General features: G+C 41.7%; 2 protein-coding genes across 4 annotated transcripts; both read right to left on the reverse strand.

The window, feature by feature from the left end:
- LOC8073175 (probable WRKY transcription factor 14) lies at nt 362-4,744 on the reverse strand. Its single transcript, XM_002454392.2, has 3 exons — nt 3,621-4,744; nt 2,796-2,936; nt 362-1,376 (listed from the first exon to the last, which is right to left on the reverse strand). Exons 1-3 carry the CDS (start codon nt 4,232-4,234, stop codon nt 638-640), a joined length of 1,494 nt encoding a protein of 497 aa, XP_002454437.1. The 5' UTR covers nt 4,235-4,744; the 3' UTR covers nt 362-637.
- LOC8073176 (protein RMD5 homolog A) lies at nt 13,156-18,743 on the reverse strand. 3 transcript variants are annotated; one of them, XM_002454393.2, is made up of 4 exons: nt 18,636-18,743; nt 18,404-18,531; nt 17,530-17,564; nt 13,156-14,584 (listed from the first exon to the last, which is right to left on the reverse strand). In XM_002454393.2, exon 4 carries the CDS (start codon nt 14,572-14,574, stop codon nt 13,402-13,404), a length of 1,173 nt encoding a protein of 390 aa, XP_002454438.1. In that variant the 5' UTR covers nt 14,575-14,584; nt 17,530-17,564; nt 18,404-18,531; nt 18,636-18,743; the 3' UTR covers nt 13,156-13,401. The 3 variants fall into 3 exon arrangements, with proteins under 3 accessions (XP_002454438.1, XP_021314962.1, XP_021314964.1); XM_021459287.1 differs by having other exon boundaries at nt 17,482-17,564; XM_021459289.1 differs by lacking the exon at nt 17,530-17,564.

Genomic DNA, 21,249 nt, shown 5'->3' on the forward strand with positions numbered 1-21,249 from the left:
ATGACATGGTGCAAGGAGGTACAAGAGAATTAACTTAGTTGAGTTTGTCTTTATAGGATATATAGATACTCGCCAACCTCCTAAAAGAGCAGACAAAATGTTTACAGCGAGCTATATAAACTTTGCTTGCAGCATGTGAGTTTGCCCTCGGGTGAAACTTTGTAATAATTGGCCTGATTCTATCTACGGATAGATGAAGTCGGATACGAACTATCCATTATCTAAAAAATCATCACGATTAAAAACGCATGATCTAACACATCAATTAGAGTGATAAATAAAACGAATTAGAAATTACTTACTAAAAAAGAACAGGACATATATAGAAAACAAAAATAGCCCCCACAGAAACAAAGAAGAATGAGAAAAAACGATTTCTAGTGCGATTTTTGCTCGTATTTATTCTAAGTCATCACTCAGAATAAATAAATAAATAAATAAAACGAAAGAAGAAACTACTATATATAAAAGAGGGGGACACAGAAACAAAAGTAGCTAGCCCTCATCTTATCCTTTTCTACCTCTTTCCATCTTAATTAATGCAATGGTTATTGTCCTACTAGAGATCGAATGTGTTGCGTGCATATATGCATGCTTGCGTTTGACCATATATAGATGCAATGCAAGCTAAACAATGTCACCAACCACTCTCGTCTTGCTCAAATGAACTCCCTGCAGAAGTAGCAACACCATTATTAGTGGCACCCCAATCTAGCATGCCGAATAATGGATCGGCGCCCAAGCTCTTGTTGGGCATCATTTCCTTCTCCTTTCCAGGATCACCACCACCTGGGAAGATGAGGCTCATGGGATCCGACTCCAGCTCGGCGAGATCAGCGAAGAAGTCATCGGCGTGGTGGCCGCCACCGCCGCCGCCGGCCTCCGGTATCATCGGCCTGTAGTAGCTCTGGCTGAACATCTGCTGCATGAGATCACCGTGATCCAGCAAGACAGAAGCGTCATGGTCCATCCCTTTCTCCATTTCCGACCCCACCATTGCCTCCTCTTTCACTGCCATCGTCGCCGGCGGAGGAGTGCTGTTGCTGGTGGTGCTCGTGGTCGCTGTGGTGGTGGTGCTGGTGGCTGCGGTCGTCGCGGTGGTGGCGCAGCCAGTAGGGACTACTGCCGCCGAGGCCTGATGATGCTCAGGTTCGGCTTTAAGGTCTGGCTTCTGCAGGTTGTGCTGCGAGGGGTTGTTCTTGCTGTTCTTGGCGTGGTGAGAGCGTGTTGAGCCGGCGAGCGCGTTCCGCTGCGTCGGCCAAGGGTGGTTGTGCTCCGAGTTGTAGGTGATGACCAGCAGACTTGGGTCGGTCCGGCTGCGCTCCACCTGCTTCCGCGCCGGGCATCCTTTAGAGCTGCTGCATCTGTAGTACCCTCTGAACAATGTACAATTTTTTTTTCAGAACTTAATTAACCAGTAAGTGCATATATATTAATTTGCATGAAGTTAATTGTAAGCACAGCATAACTGCTGCTTCTTATATATGTCACAAGAAATTAGAGCTTTGTACCATATATATGGACAAATAGTTTGCCAAGATTTTCTTGACAAAATACATTTTTAACTTATGTCGGCAGCATAAATTTTTAGAAGGTATATAAACAGCTAGAACCACCTCAAAACGTTTTTTGCAGAGCTAATGACGTATTTTGCTTAGGTAGACCATACTCCTGACTATATATAACAAATATATTTTAACAGGATGTTGGTGATATTTATTTGCATATCTGAGACTATCTATGTATGAAAAAAATCACAAAAGTAATTAAAGTACTTAAGAATCACCTTGAAGTGAAGGAACCATATATAATGCTCCAAACACTATAGATCAACCAAAAATATAATAGGTCGGCTAACAATCTTTTATAGAAAATTTGAATTGATTTGTTGGTGAGGTATGCCTGATAATGAAAAGTATTATCACTGAATAAGAAGGGTTTTGTGCAAAATCAACATGGTTTTAAGTTCTGACTTTTACACAGCAAGGCAAAGTTTGCAGACAAAATGTGATACAATTGTCAATTGTTCTTCTTTTTGAATGAACGGGGCATGATTGTGCACCATTTCTATTGACATATAGAAGGTAAATACAAGTAGGCCGCCCTTGGGAGGCCACCTTATATATGGACCGAATAAAAAAGCAAAACAATTATCGATTAATATATTGTGCACAAAGCAAATTTAGGAGCTCGATTCATTTAACTTTTCTTGGCTTATTTATGCGACTTCACACATTTTTCGTATGCACCGATTTATCTGTTTCTAACATCTAGTGATGTTTTTGTGTGGCGACATGATATAAGAAATATCCCTATTGAATCAACTCAATATTATTTTTTTAAGTGTGTAGTATAGCTGTGGACATTGAAAATTCTATGATATGGTTCAAATTAAAGGAGGACAAGGCAATAAATACAGCTGAGTTCTTGAACTTCACAGTCGTTATTTAGAAATTCCATGCATGATAGAGTTCAATTAAATGTTGCACTTCTTGCCAATTGCAATTTGTATATATAGCATCAGCTGCTAGCTGCTACCTTATCATGTGCTAGCTTCTACAACTAACCAGCAAGTAGTACAATAGTACTAGGAAAAAAATAGGGAATCCGTGTGTGTCTCCTCTTGATTGAGGAGATGGTATATCAGATCAATGGGTCGGGAGTACTAATGTTCTTATATTATTATGATTACATATATGACCACCATATATAATGATTAATTTATGAACATTTAGTATGACTATATTCAAATGCATACATGAACTAGAAGAGAGGTCGATCAGTCTTCGCAATACCTTGGGTAGGGTGATCCTTTGATAGGCTTCTGTCCATACTTCCTCCAAGCCCAGAGATCAGAAGGAACAACCTCCCCAGTGGTCCTTCCTCCCGCGGCTGCAGGTGCTGGGATGCAGACCACCTTCCTTGCCTGGTTCTTCCTGCATATCAAACACAAATTAATTAATAAATTAAGCACCAATAAGCAACTAGTGCCATATATAGATCATATCAGAGATTATTAATATAAATTTAGTTTTTGAGCAATCGCATATTGTTATATGCGTGAATGATCATCTCAAAAAAATGCATCTTGCGAAAAATGATAAAACTAGGGTTTGCAAGGAAGCAGCAAGTTGAGCTCAAGAAAATAGGCCTAGTTGCTCTGGCGCCATACTAATAATTAATTAATTAATTTAGCTGAAATTCTAGTAGCTATAGAGTGTATTTGTTTTTTTAAACTGAGTAGAGATGCTAGTTGTTTTTGTTTACTCAAGAAGATTTCACCAACAGCTAACCATTTTTTGTGTATCTAGATTCTAGAACATTTGATCTTGCTATTTTTAACTTGTTAGAAACAAAAAATTGGTTGTCGATGTTTTACTCTCTTTAGCTTTCTTGGAAGATGCAGAATGACGAAAAGAGCAGGTGGGGAGCAGGAAAAGCGATTAGCACCATTTTCCCTGAATTACAAATCTGGAGCTGTGACTCTAGCGCAAGAAATAAAATCCATGCAAAATTCAAACACTCCATGGAGAAGAAATCAATGAAGGGCTTGCTTCATGAATGACAATGATCAAAAGCTGCTTAGATCTGGCAGCGATCGCGTGTGGTGCCGAACGAACCTGCGCTTGATCCCGCCGCCGTGCGGCGACGGCATCTGCAACCCGGCGATGGCGTCGAACGCACAGGCCGGCCCAACCGCCAGCCCGGGCATCATCGTCGGCACGCCGATCTTCACGGTGTCGCCGCCAATCATCGTCACCGGGTACGGCCGTATCTCCCTCGGCGACAGCGCGGGCATCTGCGGCACCCCCCTCTCCACCACCACTCCGCCTCCGCCGCTATCCACCAGTACGCCGCCTCCGCCTCTCCTGGCGCCACCACCGACAGCAGCGGCAGGCGCCTCGAAGTCGAAGAAGTCGGCAGCAGGGACGGGGCCGCCGCCGGAGGAGGAAGAGGCGCGGACGAAGTCGCTGGCGAACGGGTCCGGGAGGCCGGCGAAGGCGTCCGCGAAGCCGTCGCCGCCATCCGACGACGACGGCTGCGGTGGCAGGAAGAGGCCGGGCCCAGCTGGAGCTGGCTCGGCCGGGAGCTGCCACCCCGTGGCCGTGGAGGAGGAGAGCTCCGCGATAGCTCCCTGCTGATGCATCGCGCCGCCGGCTCGGACGACGTCCGTGAGGTCCCCGGCCTGGTGATGCTGGTCGCCCTCCATCCTTTGCAGGAAGTAGTCACACATGGCTAGCTAGCTAGCTCGCTCGCTCTAGCAGTCTAGCTGATAGTCTACCTGGTACTCCTCTCGGTCTCACCAAGCTAGTCTTTGTAACAGGAGAGAGCTCGCTCTTTTGTTCTTGGCAATTCGCAAGAACCGAAGGAAAGCAAACAAATTTAGGGTTATATAGATGAAGAAAGTGGAGGGTTGAGAGAGAGCTTGCTAGTAGCTTTTGCCCGCAAGGGTTTCTGAAGCTCGCTCGGCTGAATTCGCTCGATCCAGGCTTGTTTGTTTGTGTGTGTGTGAGAGAGAGGAGGGAGAGCCGGCGAGGGGGAAGCGGATGATAAGAGCATGGGCTAGCTGTGCAATCAAACTGTCTTTTCTTTACTAGGACACGAGAGAAAAAGGACAGAAGAGAGGAGAGAGAGAAGGGAAGGGAAGGGAAGGGCTGGCCGGGGGCCTGGCGAGGAGGCGAGTAGGGACTACTGTGAGGGAGGGGAGGGGCAGGCATGGCAGGCACAGTAAGGGCTGGCTGGGAGCGGACAAAATACTAGTGGCAGCAGCGAAGCGAGGGAGGAGAGAGGGAACTGGGAGTGCTAGTGCTCTTTTTTCCTCCGTGGTCGCTGACTTCATTTCCCGGACTGCTAGTGTTCTCGATGCGCGGAACACAGCACGGATCAGATCAGAGCCGCGGTAAATCAGACGGGACACTGTTAAGGTACAATAATGAGCTTATAGCCAAGCTAATGCTGATGTAGATGAGAGAAGAGGAGGGGAGAGATGATAGCTTGGCTCTTATGTAAACACTAAGCACCAAGCTGGGTACGAATGCATAGGTAGTGGTAGGCCAAAATAGCAAGTGTTGTGAGAAAAAATAGGAAATAGAAGATATTTTAGAGACAAATATAAGATAACTTATTGTATAACTTGGCTCTAATCATTTGTCTTATAGCTAAGCACATTATTGACTCTTATAGTAATGACTCTTATAGTAATGGCGTTGCCCCGCGCGCGCGCGCCCGCGGTAAAAATTTTTTTGTGAGGGGGTGGCGGATCGGTCAGTCAGGGCTCAGGAGGTCGTGGACGCTTGCCCTTAGCTTGTCGTGCCGGCCGCTGCCACCACCATATATGCATGGCAGAGCGAGCGGCCTGCTGCCGGTGCCGGCCGGACTGCTGCGACAGCAATGCAAGCAAGTCCAAGAGCGCAAGCCATATGGTATGGCGACGCGTTACATGTGTTCACGCATTAGCTACACGCAGAGTACCTGACTACCTGCTAGCAGTCCGTGTGCCTGTCGGTACCGTGCAGGATTTATAACCCCACAATCGCTCGGCGGCTCATCACAGTAATAATCACGCTTTGCTTATTAGGAGTATATATATGCTCAGTAGTAATGGCAGTGATGATGAATCTTTAAGCTAGGATTTGATCGAGCTAGTGATCGATCGAGACCATGCATGCTTCTTGATGAATATGGCCTCAAGAAAGCCGCTGCTAGTTGAACCAGCTGCTAGCGCTCTGGCCGGGCTCTCTGGTTCGCCATGTTTTTTATGGCGTGTTGGCGCATGCAAACGATAATAATATGCTCAATTAGCTTCGATAAAACAATTAAGCTCGATGTTATCTCGTTCCCACGGACCCGGTACTACAGCCTGTGCCCGGCCCAGCTGCTCTGCCGGCTAACGTGCGCGCCTTCGTCTTCCTCACGTCAGACCTGCACGGCAGCACCTCTCGGGTCTCGGCTCCAGTGCGCATGCTGCCCACTCATAGAAAATACCACCAGCAAGCTGCCGATCGATCGAAGACGATGCACTTGCATGCCCACTAGCAGCTAGCTAGCGCTCAATGCTGGCTTTATATGCAGTCCATGGTCCACATTATTTCTCCTGCCATGCGGTCTTGGATTTCTACTTGAAGTACACATGTACATATATACATGCATGTGTGGTGTATGAACGGTATCAGTCTCCACAAGACCAGACTCTTCGCTTGAGCTTACGTACTGTTGAATCTGTGACCTAGTGACCAGTGACCAAATGCCTAAGGGACTGCGGCCCGGGGGATGGTACCGTGCCTCACTTATTATTTCTTCTTAGAAAACTAATTTATTTAGTCATTACATCATGCATTTCATCAATTCGTCTAGAAATCAAACTCCCACTACTACAAGTCGACAACACATGCAGAGCACAGTCGCAAGAAAATTATTACAGGTCCACGGATCAAATGTCGTGTCCATATCCGGCATCGATCACTTCCGGATTCGACCCGGCAGTGGGCAATCGGTCATGATGGAACTTTTCTATCACTAATGGATCCTAGCCCGCCAAAACGATTGGGAGCTATCACTATCTAGTATAGGCTTAGTGAGTTTAACAGGGGTTTATTTCTTAATTATATATTTTATTACTCTATTTAAATAGATGTAACTATCTTCTATTTTACATTTGATATTCACTAGTACAAATTCATACATCACTACTCGGTCTAAACTCGAGATCATTGCTAGAGTCGAATCCAAAAGAGGGAAATCGATAGTGATGATGGGGCTTACTATCACTACCGGTTCCTAACCCGATAGTAATAGAATGATATCCAACACGTTCAAGATATGATAGTGATAAGATGATACCACCACAACGAACTCAACTATCGCTTGAGCTTATTGGCCGAATCTGTCAGTCATTTAGCAGTGTTTTTCTTTCACAGTAAATCAGCCAACAATTTTCTGTCATGGCTTATCAGCCAAACGAACAAAAGTCCTTCACCGTAAACTCAGCACCAGTGAGGCGATGAAGAGCCGAAAGGTGCATGTGTGCAAATACGTAGTTGCTAAAAATTTCAAGATTCTCCATCACATCAAATCTGTAGATGTATACATGGAGTATTAAATATAGACAAAAATAAAAACTAATTACACAGTTTACTTGTAATACATGAGACGAATCTTTTGAGTCTAGTTAGTTTATAAATAGATAATAATTGTCAAATACTCCCTCCATCTCAAATTGTAAGTCATTCCAAGAATCTTGGAGAGTCAAAGCATTTTCACGTTTGACCAAAATTATAGAGAGAAATACTAAGATTTATAACGGAAAGTGAGTATAGTATGAAAATATAATTAAGAAAGAATCTAATGATACTTAGTTGGTATCATAATAATTATTATTTTATCATATAAATTTGGTCAAATTTAGAAAAGTTTGACTCTCTAAGATTCTTGGAGTGACTTATAATTTGAAATGGATGGAGTACTAACGAAAGTATTACAGTAGGCAAAGCCAAAATTTCTCACAAATTAAACAAAGCCTTAGGCAAATTTACTATTTGATATTTGAAGCAGCAGTTTGACTCCAGCAGTATATATGCTCTAGCTAGTATACGTATGTTCTGCAGGAAACCCGGCCGCGGACAGGCCGCCGGTTCGTGTAGAATTAGAGGTCCTGGTACGGTGACTTAGTCAAGGGCTCAAGCTAGGGCAGCATCAGCAAGATTCTCGCGTCATTTAACCGCACGCGCGTTGCGCGTACGTGCGTATCTTTTGGTGTGCGTGCGTGGCGATGCTTCTAAACTTTTTTTTGGCAGCCGAAAGGCTGACAGCCTAGCTATAGCTACCTATGGCCTCCGTCATAATTCTGGAATGAGAAGCTAACGATTCAAAGTTTCATCAAATTTCTATAAAACATTAATAATTCTTTTATCATATTTACTTTGTTTGCGAAATAATTTATCATATTAACTAAGTATCCTTAGATTCATAATTGAATATTTTTTTATAGTACTATAAACGTAGTTAAAATTAAGATAGTTTGAATTTGGCTGAATTATTGTATGTTTGTTTTTTAGGACTGAGATAGTATATAGTACAATAGTATATTAAAAACTTTCAGAATAGAATATCTTCTTGCCGGTATTATATTCATTCCTCTGTCCAGGAAAGATTCCGATTTCTGAATACTCACGGCCGGTGTGGTGATGTGATCTCACTCTCACAGATCGATCAAATTCTTATCACACGCACTTGACTGGCTGTAGCCGTCGTCGGTACTGAAAATAAATGTGCGTGCTGTCTCTCTTTCCTGCTGCAGGACGGATCAAAGCAACATGTCTCGAGCTAGCTGGAAGTTTATCTATCACGCAGACAGGAGTAAACATCTCTAATTATACTCTTACTTACGCGAAGAGCGCTCATTAATGCGCGGAACAGTAACTTAATCACTGACTGACTGACTGCTGCTGGGGCAGAGAGTTTGGTTAATTTGATTCGTGCTATCATAAAAGTAATCGAGACAAGACAAACTCGTTAAGGATGGCCACATGTCGACAGCCAGCTGCATATACTAAAACATTAAGCGTCGTGTTCGAAGACCGTTAAAACAAACACATCACTTGTCAAAAAAAAAACAAACACATCACACACACACACACACACACACACCACTTGCATGCATGCATGCGTGCATGGTCAGGCTTGCAGCAGCCAAGCAAATGATTCCGATCCCTGCTGCATCTTTTCACCATCACACGATAGATTGCGATTTCTGAATATTTTTGTCCAGCCGCATGCCGTGCCATCCAATGCCAACAACGCCCAAACAGGCCACATGTACAGAGCATGCACGTTCAAGCATGTGCTTGGAAATCTAGCTAGCATCGTCGTACAGATATATCTCCATCACGCACTGCTGGCTGGAGAGAGCTTGTTGATTAGGAGCCAAGAAGGCCCAAGCCTGCCTTTTTGTCAGCCATAATAATAACTGATCGATTCACTGGGATTCTCCTCTGACTCTGATCGTGAAACAGGCATGCATGCACAGTTGAACAACATGGGGGCGGCCGTCCGGGACTAGTACAAGCAGCACACACAAAAGAGGGAATAAGAAGCATCGTCCAAGCTATCATGTGCCACCTAAGCATAGCATGCATACTATAATACAACATGCAGATAGTACAATTAATTATACGAGTACTTAACTGTTCATATATATATATATAGTAGCTGACACTGACTGTTTCACTTGTTTTATATTATAGAGTAATTAAGCTCGCCGTGTGTCGATCTGTTCGTTGCATGTGCTGTACTTCTTCTTCCGATCCTCTCTGCAGGCATCCCGGCATAGAAACAGTACAGTGAGCTTTACGGTTCACTGATTGCTCACTTCTCAAGTTTATCGACTATCGAGCCTAGCATTGTTTTCAATTACATAGTACTTAACATTAACACAGAACGATCTCTCACGATCGATCATACTCCGTATATATCCATGTGTAACGAACTGATTTTTATGTAAATGCATGGTGACTTAAGCGATGTCGTCATGGTTGTCTGCGGAATGTGCCATCAGGCTTTTTAGTATTCCAATTCCAAATGTTCATACCATGTGATGTGCGAGACCCTCGACTATCGAATTAAGCAAAAACAGCCTTGTTCTGTTTTGTTCACATGCATGCATTCTCAACTTGTTATTATATTTCCTTGTAAGGATGGGGATGGTGCTTAAACGGATATCCGCGGTTCTTCTCTAGTGTAACTAAATGAACTAAATGAGAAAAATGAGGGAAGGAATTGTCTATTTAGTTTATAAAATTATATTAGAGAAGAACCGCGGGTATCATTTGGAAAGCCACCCCATCCTTATTTCCTTGGGGAAGGATGATAGAAATAAATAAATATAGATATCTAGAGAAAGCAATGTGTCTTTGTGCATCATCATGATCCGCCCACTACTATTTTTTGCATTGGCATGTTTTTGGAGCAAATTTAAATGACGACGGATGCAAAAGGCTATTTTTGTTTGTGCACTTGACTTGTGCATGCTTATCCTAACCTGACAAACCATATCACATTCAGCCACTGATTATCTTAATTAGATTAGTTACAGATCAGTCCAAATATGCTTTCGTAATCACGACATTAGTTATTTCCACCAAGATATTGATCGTTGGTGTTTTCATTCTCCACTCTAATCATATACTATGCGAGCATATATATACTGTATGAAGATGCCCCCTTGCATGTCGAGGTATATACCTGACATAGTGACGTCGCTTTAGCTCATAATAATGACATTTAATGTTTCATTAATTAGTTAAAATTAAAATGAGCAAAACAAGTGGGAAAAATCAAAATATAAACATATAAAAATTAGTTTTTTAAAATTGTCTCCTAAAAGTAAAAGATGTATTTGTTTTGTTGGCTTATATGGGAGACGATTAGATTTGAAGTTACATCTCATTTAATTCATAAACCAATAATTCAAAGGAAATTTGTTCTCCTCCGATGAGCTTTTCACTAAAATCTTCTAATATAAAGGACAACTTCAGAAAAAACATTAGCCTAGATAAATAGACCCTAAGTGTTCAAGGGCGATGTCAAGAAATTTATAGCACGTACTCTCTCCAATAAAAAATAAGTAATTGTTTTGAAGATCAACTTGGTCTACAAATTAAAACAATGGTTTGGCTATTTTTGTTTTATATATATATATATAATAAACCACATTGTGTATGTGAAATTCCATTATACATGTACGTGTAGTTACTCTCATCTTTAATAAACCACATTGTGTATGTGTTCATACTTGTTTATCGGTTTGAGTATGTTTATATACTTATATTAAAATACTTTAGATCTTACCACGTGAAAATTTTTCAAAAAAAAAATCATATTTTTAATATATTACTAAAATGCCACTACTATATTATATACAATAAGTATAATCATATACTCTATGTATGCATGCATACTTAACATACATATTACCCTGGATGGTCCAATATGATCATATACTTCGTCTACATATATTTCATCCGGTCATATACACCTTAAATTATATATATATATATATATATATATATATATATATATGAGAGTAACTATACGCGTGTGTAGAAAAAACGTGTGTGTACTTTTATGAAACTTCAAAACAACAAATATCCGAGCTCAACATATAAATAGTACACAACCAAAGTTTTTTTTTTCGGAAAGTACACAACCAAAGTTTGGAATAATTGACTTATGATTCCCTGAAAAAAAAATCACTTATTTAGAACTCTGAGGGAGTAGTTTATGTATCATATCCCTTGGTGCACGTATATTTTGCCATCTCTTCAGATCTAGCAATTAATACGCAATATTCTTGATTAGTAAGCTAGGTGGCTAGCCATATAGTATATGCGCAAATCGTACTTTAGTGTCAAGGATAACTGTATAGCTAGCTAGCTAAGCATCACACATTATACAAACTGAATAATTAGATTATCTCTTGCCAGTAGGTAAGGAGTATAATAAAATAAACTGTAGGGACGCTAATGAGTGGGGTACATCACCTATCCTGTTCATACGCAAATGCACTGTTCACACTTAACTAAGGGCCTGTTTAGATTGGGAACGAAAATTTTTTAGGTGTCACATCGGATGTGTCGGAAGGATGTCGGAAGGGATTTTTAGAAACTAATAAAAAAACAAATTACATAGCTCGTCAGGAAACTGCAAGACAAATTTATTAAGCATAATTAATCTGTCATTAGCATATGTGGGTTACTGTAGCACTTAAGGCTAATCATGGAGTAACTAGGCTTAAAAGATTCGTCTCGCAATTCTCAACTAAACTGTGTAATTAGTTTATTTTTTTATCTACATTTAATGTTTCATGCATGTGTCCAAAGATTCGATGGGATGGATGAAAAATTTTTAGGTGGGGAACTAAACAAGGCCTAAATCTTCCCGGGTTCTCTGACGTTGCTCCGATTACATACGTGGATCAATATTCGACTCAAAATGCCCAGAGGTGCTTGAAATTTAAAAAAATTACTTTTGGTTTCGGTCACTTGAGAAATAGGGAAACTGCCCATGAAGTTTTAATTTCCCATAAAACTTGTGTTGTGTGTGAAGCCCAATTAAATACTCCGATCGATGGATCTGTCCCTGTACATCGATCCTTGCATTGGTGTCATTTCGATCTGCTCCTGATTAAGGCACGCGTAAATCGAAGTGCCTTGCAATGAGACCAATATGATCCAGCTTGCCAGCTTGGGGAGGCGTGTGAGTGCATGTGAAGCACGCACTTGATTTTGATTAGGTTGCCGGGTTTGTTTTAATTGGGAGGAAGAAGACAGCGGAGTTCGCCTTTGCTTCCACTGACAGGCATCTTCTCCCCTCGATTTCAGCTTCTTGAAGTGAGCTCCCGATCCTTAAAAATCGTTGACTTGGCGGGCTGGGAGCAGGAGTCAAAACCTGGACCCCAAGTCCGACTGGATCGAATAGACTGGGCTTTTGAAGGCCTTTGGGATTTCTGGCTCAAGAATAATAAGCCGTAGGCCCTAAGCTCAAAGCCCATGGGAGAAGACAAGGCAGCAGCGATGTGTTACGGCAAAACTTAGTGCATAACCAAGGTTGAAGACGAGGGTAACAAAATCTTTTTTTTTTCACCTTCTCTTTCTCCAAAACTAAAAAAGTATAAAATATTCAGCGCAGTATCCACTAGCAAATAACTATAAATTTGTAATGGTATTGGACAAAGACTCGCTGTTGTGGTATATGCCGACCAATTACACTTCTTTTTAGTGTCCTCCAGCAACATGTTTTATACCACTTCTAGAATAACTCAATAAGCTTCATTGTCGCAATTTTGGATCCACTAATTGGATGGGATGGACAGAACATCAATGCTCCTCGTTGGACCACTTATTATGAATTTATACTCTCTAGTTCATAAAAGGAGGTGGTTAACCGAAAGTTTATCACCTCTCTAGTGTATGAATTTATTAGTACTGTTCTTGCACGAATGTTGATCCTACTGTGCCAATACCAAATAAAGACTACAGTTTCAATCAATCTGCATAGTGTGGTACTGTGGTACCAGAAGAGCTCCACGGCCCCACTTTACATCAACCAGCCCAGTCCACAACCTACAATCCTACATGGTTGTAACATCATGAGATGAGATACTCCCAAACAGCCCACTCGTCCAGCAACACTTTCAAATTCCTTGAATCTCCAGAACAGAACTAAGCAACACACTGGAAGATGCAACTGTACAGTTTAGTACATACAGACGAAACTACATGTTTATCCGGACGTAGATGTTTATATTACAGAGGCACATAAGTTATTGGACTGGTGCAACAGGGAACAGGAGGGGAAGCTAACAACAGGTTTGCCGTTTTGCGCAGCCAGAAAAGATTAGCACATCTAGAAATGCAGCTGCTTGCAATGCGACGCCACAGCCTCCGATGGGCAGTAGGGGCACTTGAAGGGCCTTGAGCTGCTTTTCGACAGCTTCATGATGGACTGCTTGGAGACAACATGTCCACACGGCATCCGCATTGGGGGGTTCTCATCACTGGACTGCTCCCGCAGCACCGGGCACACAAAGACAGAGTGATACTGAAATTCTGGCCCGATGTCTATGGGGACAGGGAGCTGCTTCATAACTTGCCATTCCTGCTTCTTCGCAGCCATGACTTGTGTCAGCTTCAGCAGAGTTGGTAGTCCTTGAAAACCAGCTGATACTGCAACACTCAGTGGGCTCTCCCTAGACTGGCCCAGAAGGCTGCAGAATTGATGGGTGAGTTCCTCAGCTAGCTTCTCCCAATGCGCGGATGACATTAACTCAGAATATGGGGATTGATCCAGCCGGCCAACCCATAGAAGGCAAGCCATTAGCTTCTGGAATTCTTCCTTGTGCACGGCTGCAAAGGGGACCAAGTGAGTCCTAGCATATAAAAGAGCCTCATCTTTGCCCTCACCCCTACTTCCTTTGGACAGTATTTCAACAAACTGAAGCTGATAAAGCTTGAACTCCAGCATAGACCCATTCTGCAACAGCTGGTCATGGTTTTTGGCAGCCCAACTGAGGGCAGGCTCGAGGTTTCTCGCTTTCATGGCTTCAAGGATAGCATACATCTCCTGAAACGGTAGCTTCAATGAAGTTCCACCTAATTCCCCACACTCACGAGCGAACATATCACCAAGATCAAAGAGGCCTTGGCGGTAGAAATGATTCGCTATGATATTGTTTACCGTATGAACCTCAAAATCCACATTTCTGTATGCCTTAGATATATCTGGATTGAAGGACTTCTCAAGGACCTTGAGATATTTGCTCAGGGCACCATTGAGCTCCTTTTGGCTGCCTTCAAGTTGGTTCAAAGGTGCCATTTCATTCAGCTTAGATTTCAGTTCTGCAAGGATAGATGGGTGGTCAACATTTCCAGTAGAATCTGTATTCATCATCTGCAGCTTCACAATAGCCTGCTCAACTTCATTCACTATTTGATCAACAGCTTCCAGAGCTTTAGCAGAAGATAATGAACGTTTCTCAGCAACTCGATCAAATCCCTCCCTGAGGCTGTCAATCTCCATTAGCAGCTATCTGGATATGACAAAAAACATCATGTAACAAGTTATTTCATTGAGAAAATCACTATCAAGAACATTAGAAAGATGCATCACATAAACTCGAACTGCTAATAGATCACTATACTTCTGAAATTAAAAAATCATTGCATAGGTTCAACATGGAGACCAACCCAATGCATGACTGACCTCGAGTCTATCTATACATATGTCAGCAGATAGGATAGCATACAAGTACACTTTATGCATTTTAAACGGCAGATAAGTTTGCAAATCACATTAACGCAGAACTAATATGTTTTCATGAAGAATATTTAAGAGCTACCAGAAAGGTAACAAAGCAATGAATGGCCAATGATCTTAAGGTTGGCAAGGCAAGAAATGGTAACAAATGCCTACGTGACACCATACACATCATAAGAAACAGCAAAACAGAAGCAGGGAGAAGAGAAAGAAGAAAAATGAAAAGGAGAAAAGTGAAAGGGCTTGCTTGGGACTGAAGGGCTTTGTTGCTGTAGTAGTAAAAAGAGAAGGAGAAGAGATGGGGCTGGCCCAGACAATACTTTTAGCAAGAATTTTGTGCGTGCATGAATGTGTCCAGGTTCAGCAAGTGTCTAGGTTATTTGCTATTACTGCTACCTAGATTTCAGTTTATAGATAATATAATGGGCAGATCATAAAGGCAATTGAATGCATTAATTAGGAGATTATTATACCATACTTGAAAACATTCAACTCTGTATAAATAAAGGAGAAAACAGAAAAGCTGCAGACATTCCACCAGCAAAAATCCAATGTCCGTTTGTGTCTTGTGTGAGTGTCCTGGGCATAATCTTGGAGGGCTGTAGCTGTCAAGTACACCCCTTAAATTACAGTATATATATGATGTAGGCCCCGACCTTCATGCAGCGCTTTTACCTCAATGCGATACAGCACCACCACTCCCCTCCTCACCAGTCAGACCATCACTCATTTTCCTGCTGCTCCGCCCCCACCCCCACCCCACTGCCACCGACAGGATGACTACCACTTCTTTGATTCCCTCTCACACTTCTTTCTTCTACACCCTTCACTGCTTTGGCAAACTAACAGGGAAACGCCTAGGCTTGTAGGAGAGCCTTATCGCCTAGGGAACAACACCCACGAGGGAATAAACATTGCAGTGGTTAGATGAAACTATGCATTGTGTTCTGGTAAGTAACTCGGATTTACACCAACTCCCATGTCCCTCTGGAATTTCCTTCAACTTGTTAGCACCACCAGTATACTCAGAAGTACGCACTGGCCTCTTCTCATCATTCAGGCATTCGAGTATGGCAGGAACAACGATAAAAAACAATTCATCATCATCTTCTTCCATATGTATGAATTTCCTAATTTTCTCCTTCCTAGAGACCATTATCTAAAAGTTGCAAACAGAAACAAGCTGAGGTATAGCCTACTTACGTATTTATAAATTTAAGCTAGCTGATAAGCCATGGCAGAAAGTATTGTTCGCTGATTTGTTGTGAGAGAAAAACACTGCTGAATGGCTGGCAGATTCGGCTGATAAGCTCAAGCGAACAGGCTGGTTCAGCCTGTTCGCTCTGCAGAGGGGTCAAGTTAGACTCCATCTGCAACCAGCAAGAACTAAATTTAACTAGCGCAAGAAGAGACAAGTTAGTTGTTTCATAAACTATTGTTTCAAGCAAGGTTTGAAAAAACGCAATTAAACGTTGTTTAATCTCAATTAAACGCTACACGTAGGCCCAAATAAGCCGCCTAGACGCTGCATCTACGCGCTAGGCGGCGTGTAGGCAGCGGGGACGCGTGAAAAATCAGCGCTGGGCAGGCAGGCAGCGGCTGCGTACACGGAAAGCACGAGCGGGAGAGTGCGTGCTCGCGCGGGAAAAAGACACGGGCAAGCACAGGCCGCGCGAAAACAGAGCAGGCAGAAGGGATTGGATAGGTACAGCGGAATTACTCTGTTCCTTTTCTTTTCTCACACATGAGGCCGTGACCCACCGCCGCTCTGGCCACTGGTTGCGAGCTGAGCCTCTGCTCGATAAATTGCACAGTCTAGAGGGGAATCGAGGGAGCTGCTCAAGAAATCGGCACATCCTGGCGGGGAATCAAGTGCAGGAGCAGCTGGTGCAGGCTGTGCGTTCTCGTGTGGTCGGGCCCCTTGCGTTGTCGCCGGCTACTGCAACTGCAAGTTTGATGTCTTCTAGTGCTAGTTGCCTAGTTGGTCAATGAATTGGATTGGGGTCCGCAGTCTGCTAGTCTTTATGCGTGCTACCTCTTTAGTCTTCATGGGATTGATGAATTGGATTGAGGTATGTTCACTGACTTGTGTTACTACTTAGTACTACTTACTACTAATCTTGCTCTCAGCAGCACAAAAATAAATAAAACAAACACAAACGATTAATCACGTTTAATCTACATTTAATCTGCGCCTAGCGTTTTCCTGAACCTTGGTTTCATGTTGCTGCTGTTTCTGAAAATTGCTGTTTCAGAAACACCAAACTGACAAGAACACATAGTCTTAATTTTTGCAGAAATCAACAAACAAAGAAATCAGCACAGAGAAATCAGTGACCAAGCTCCTTAAATAACAACTCAAGTTATATAATAGGCTAATAGCACATAAATGATCAGGTTGGCTAGTTAGTTTACACATGGTACTTTTAGTTTCCCAACAGCAACCAAAATAACGTGTCTAGGAAATATATACACTGAGTGAAGTACTGCTGTTTGAGAAAAAACAAACAGACAAGAGCACAATTTGCTAAAGAAAATATTAATTGGCATGCATAGTCTTATTTTTTGCAGAAATCAGCAGACATTGCTAGCAATGAACACAGCACATCAATCAGAAGTGAATTGCACTACTAGTATTCTAGTAATGAACACAGAGCACATCAATCTGACCTTGGCCCTCTCCTTTGTGCACAATGAATATCACTTGGTGAGCCTCACCTTGCTTTGGTGATCAGGAACACAAAATTATTAATCTGTAAAAGTGCACAGGAAAGCGTCACATTCAGCTAGCTTGTACACAAACAAGATCCACTGCTTTTAATCATGATCAATATGTGGCAACATAACAAATATGTGGCAGAAGTTCTTAATCAGTCAATTAACATAATTTCTGGGACCCACCATCTCCTGCTGCCAAAGCTTGCAAATGTCTCCAGGAAAAGTTTACTAACGCCAGACTAAGGTGTTTTTTTTTTAAAAAAAAAAAAGAAACGTAGTAACCAAGCCTTTTTTGTGCTCTCCTACAGTCCTACATGTATTGGACATATGTTGTGAATCAAACTGGAAGGACCTTATCCAGCAATCACGCAATGCAGTAGCAAATCAGCACTTTGAGCCACTCAATAAAACCTACTGGATCAGACTGGGATTCCTAATGATAGTGCAAAAAGGAATATTTTGTTCAAGATAGATGCGTGTTTGAGGACTGTTTAATATATACTAGCCTGCAATGATTGATCGATAGCTAGGCACACATAAATTAGTTTGTTCAAGATAGTTAGGCAGAGGAAGGCAGCAGGTACGGTAATGATAGAAAATGGTATTGCTGGAAATAATAGATGGACACTATTCAGAGGGGACAGTAATGCAAGCAATTTGCTCTTTCTAGTGAAGAAAGCTTCAATCTTGCAGCTTCTATCTTGGCAATTCGGCTACCATGGTTGCTCAAGTGACTGCAAAGTCTCTAAGCTCTATAGATTACGGAAGAAGCACTAGTAATTGCAACAACCACCACCGTTCATCCATGCATATATCGCAGATCTATCCAACAGCAAAAATAGATGAGGACGTGTCCAGCCTGTGGCTAGCATACCACACACGGGTCAACTGGATGTAGCGGCGGCGGCGGCGCGGCGAGGGTCGCAACTGATGGCTTGATGGCTCGGAGACGTAGGGGGCAGCGACCGGTGGCGTTCAAACCCTAGCCCCCATGGCAGTGCTCTGCGAGGAAGACGAATTAGAGATCTGGAGACGGAGCGAGCGGAGATGGGAGGCGCACAAGTAGGAGAGGGGTGCCGCTGGAAACCCTAGCCACCATGGCTTACCGTGCGAGGTGAGAGGGCGAGCACGCGACGCCGCACGCGAGAGAGGGGAGCGACAGGACGGGGAGCCTCTCAACATAGACATCCAAGGCCTTGTTTAGTTCAAAAAATTTTTACAAAATAGGCACGGTAGCACTTTCGTTTGTATTTGACAAATATTGTCCAATTATAAACTAACTAGACTCAAAAGATTCGTCTCGTTAATTCCGACCAAACTATATAATTAGTTTTTATTTTCGTCTATATTTAATATTTTATACATACGTCTAAAGATTCGATGTGACTGGAAATTAAAAAAGGCCGCAGCCCTTTCGACTCCGTGCACGCCAATTCCTTCGATTTATTTTTCTCTCTTTTTTAATTTTTATATTTCTAAATGTCTCTACCCACTGCTCAGGGCACGGGAAAAGACTGAAATACCCTTTCCTCCTGTGAGGAAACCTGTACGCACGCCCAACAACACTCCTCCGTTGGCGCGCCTCCTCGCCGACACCTCCCTGGCCAGCGGTGTGGAGGTTGCCCAAGCGTCGGTGGAGGGTTGCCGGCGCGGGGACTGCTGAGCAGCAGCCGCTGTCCTCAAACCCGCGACGGGGGGAGCGGGCGGGGTCGCGTGAGTAGAGCAGACGGGTGGCCGGCGGCGGGCAGGGGCTGGCGCCGGAGTAGCCCGCGACGGCGACGGCGAGCGGTAGCGGCCTACGCAGGTGCCAGACATCGCCACGCGAAGTCACGCCCGAACGCCAGAGTCCCCAGGCATTTTAGTCTTTTTTTTTTCTGGAATCAGCTGATTTTTTAGACAAACGAATTAGCTAAGAAATCTTTATATTGAAAGAATTGATTTTTTTTTGAAATAATCTGATTTTAATAAACAATTTATAAATCTAGATGCTATTTTTAAAAAATTACAAAACTAGTATGCACGTGTCGGCAACTGGATGCCCGACAGGTTCTAATCGGCAATTCATGTGGCGACAAGAGCAGTCGGCCGTCCACAAGCTGATAGGTTGATGGACATGCTTGTTTATTTTTTTTCACCGAAACCAACCCCAGCTGGAGCGGGCATGTCCTTTCCTTCTTCTTTTTTTTCTTTTTTTTTCCATGGCTGCCTGATAGAGTACAGGACCGGCCATGTCCTTTTTTTTTCTTTTGTTTTTTTATATGGCTAGGGCTTGTTTAGTTCGTGATTTTTTTTAGTTTTATCTATTATAGTGTTTTCATTTGTATTTGATAATTATTATCTAATTATAGACTAAGTAGATTCAAATGATTTATCTCGTAAATTATAGGCAAACTGTATAATTAGTTTTTATTTTTATCTGTACTTAATACTCCATATATACTCCCTCTGTCCCAAAATAAGTGTCGTTTTCGCTTCCCGAGAAATAACTTTAACTAAATGTATAATAAAAAATATTAATATTTATAGTACATAATTAGTATCATTGGAAAAATCTTTAAGTCTAGTTTTTTAACAAATTTATTTCGAGATATAAATATTGCATGTATTGTCTACAAATCGAGTCAAACTTGTGGCACAAAAACCTAAAACGACACTCTTTTTGGGACGGAGGGAGTATGTCCTAGTTGCATTTTTAGCATACGCAGGGTCAAATTTCAAAAGATCTAAAAATTGAGCGTCAAACATAGAGAGGCGTACGATATATCAAAATTCTTCGAAAGTGAGATTAGGATGAATATGGATGTTCAGATAACCAAAATATCATGTATTTTGATTTAAATATAGATGTTAAATTGATGTATCCGTCGTTTTTAAGTTTATCTTTCGTTCGATTCCACATCCATATTCAGAGGAAATGTGAAATATATGATATTATCCGAATTCGCAAAATACAAATTATTTTGAAACCATCAAAATCTTATAATTATGACTAATTAATTATATAAATAACAATAACACTAATATAACATATGGTATGTATCATTATTTAAATGTCATATATGGCTAATATAATTTTAATATTATAAATGATAGGTAAAATAGATATTTTGGTCCCTCAACTATTATTTGAGGTCAGTTTCATCCCTAAACTTTCAAAATAGGCGTTTAGGTCTTCAAACTTTGCATGTTGTGCTTAATTTCATCCTACAACTATGAAGATGATTGTTTCCATCCCAAACTTTGCATTTTGGGCTCAATTTTATTCATAAACTCTACTTTTAGTAATTAATATGATTAGCCATATATAAACTCAATTTAATATGGCTAATCATATTAATTACTATTTTATTTTTATTTTAAATCTTAAGTTTAATATGTATCATTATTTAAATGTCCACAAAAATAGAAGTTTAACCAACAATTTATTACTCTCTCCGTCCCAAATTATAAGACGTTTGACTTTTTTCATCCCAAGTTTGATCACTCGTCTTATTAAAAAAATTTGTATAAATATACTCAAATTCAAGTCATTTTTGAAGAATTTTTATTAATAAACTAAGCCATGATAAAGAAAGTGATATTTGCATAATTTTTTAAATAAGACAAGTGGTCAAATTTGGTGTTAAAAAGTCAAATGTGTTATAATGGATAGATTGTGTACATCTCTAGTGTATGAATTTATTATGACTGTTCGTTCTTGCACGAATGTTGGCTCCTGGC

Source organism: Sorghum bicolor, chromosome 4 (genome assembly GCF_000003195.3).
Source record: "Sorghum bicolor cultivar BTx623 chromosome 4, Sorghum_bicolor_NCBIv3, whole genome shotgun sequence".
Taxonomy (NCBI): Eukaryota; Viridiplantae; Streptophyta; class Magnoliopsida; order Poales; family Poaceae; genus Sorghum; species Sorghum bicolor.

What these genes read in the sequence shown, in the direction of transcription:
- LOC8073175 (XM_002454392.2), bottom strand. Translation starts at nt 4,234, where the DNA reads ATGTGTGACTACTTCCTGCAAAGGATGGAGGGCGACCAGCATCACCAG. An exon ending in GGCGGCGGGATCAAGCGCAG is followed by an intron (nt 2,937 to 3,620) that starts GTTCGTTCGGCA and finishes TTTGATATGCAG; the next exon opens with GAAGAACCAGGCAAGGAAGG. An exon ending in AAAGGATCACCCTACCCAAG is followed by an intron (nt 1,377 to 2,795) that starts GTATTGCGAAGA and finishes TACATTGTTCAG; the next exon opens with AGGGTACTACAGATGCAGCA.
- LOC8073176 (XM_021459289.1), bottom strand. Translation starts at nt 14,574, where the DNA reads ATGGAGATTGACAGCCTCAGGGAGGGATTTGATCGAGTTGCTGAGAAA.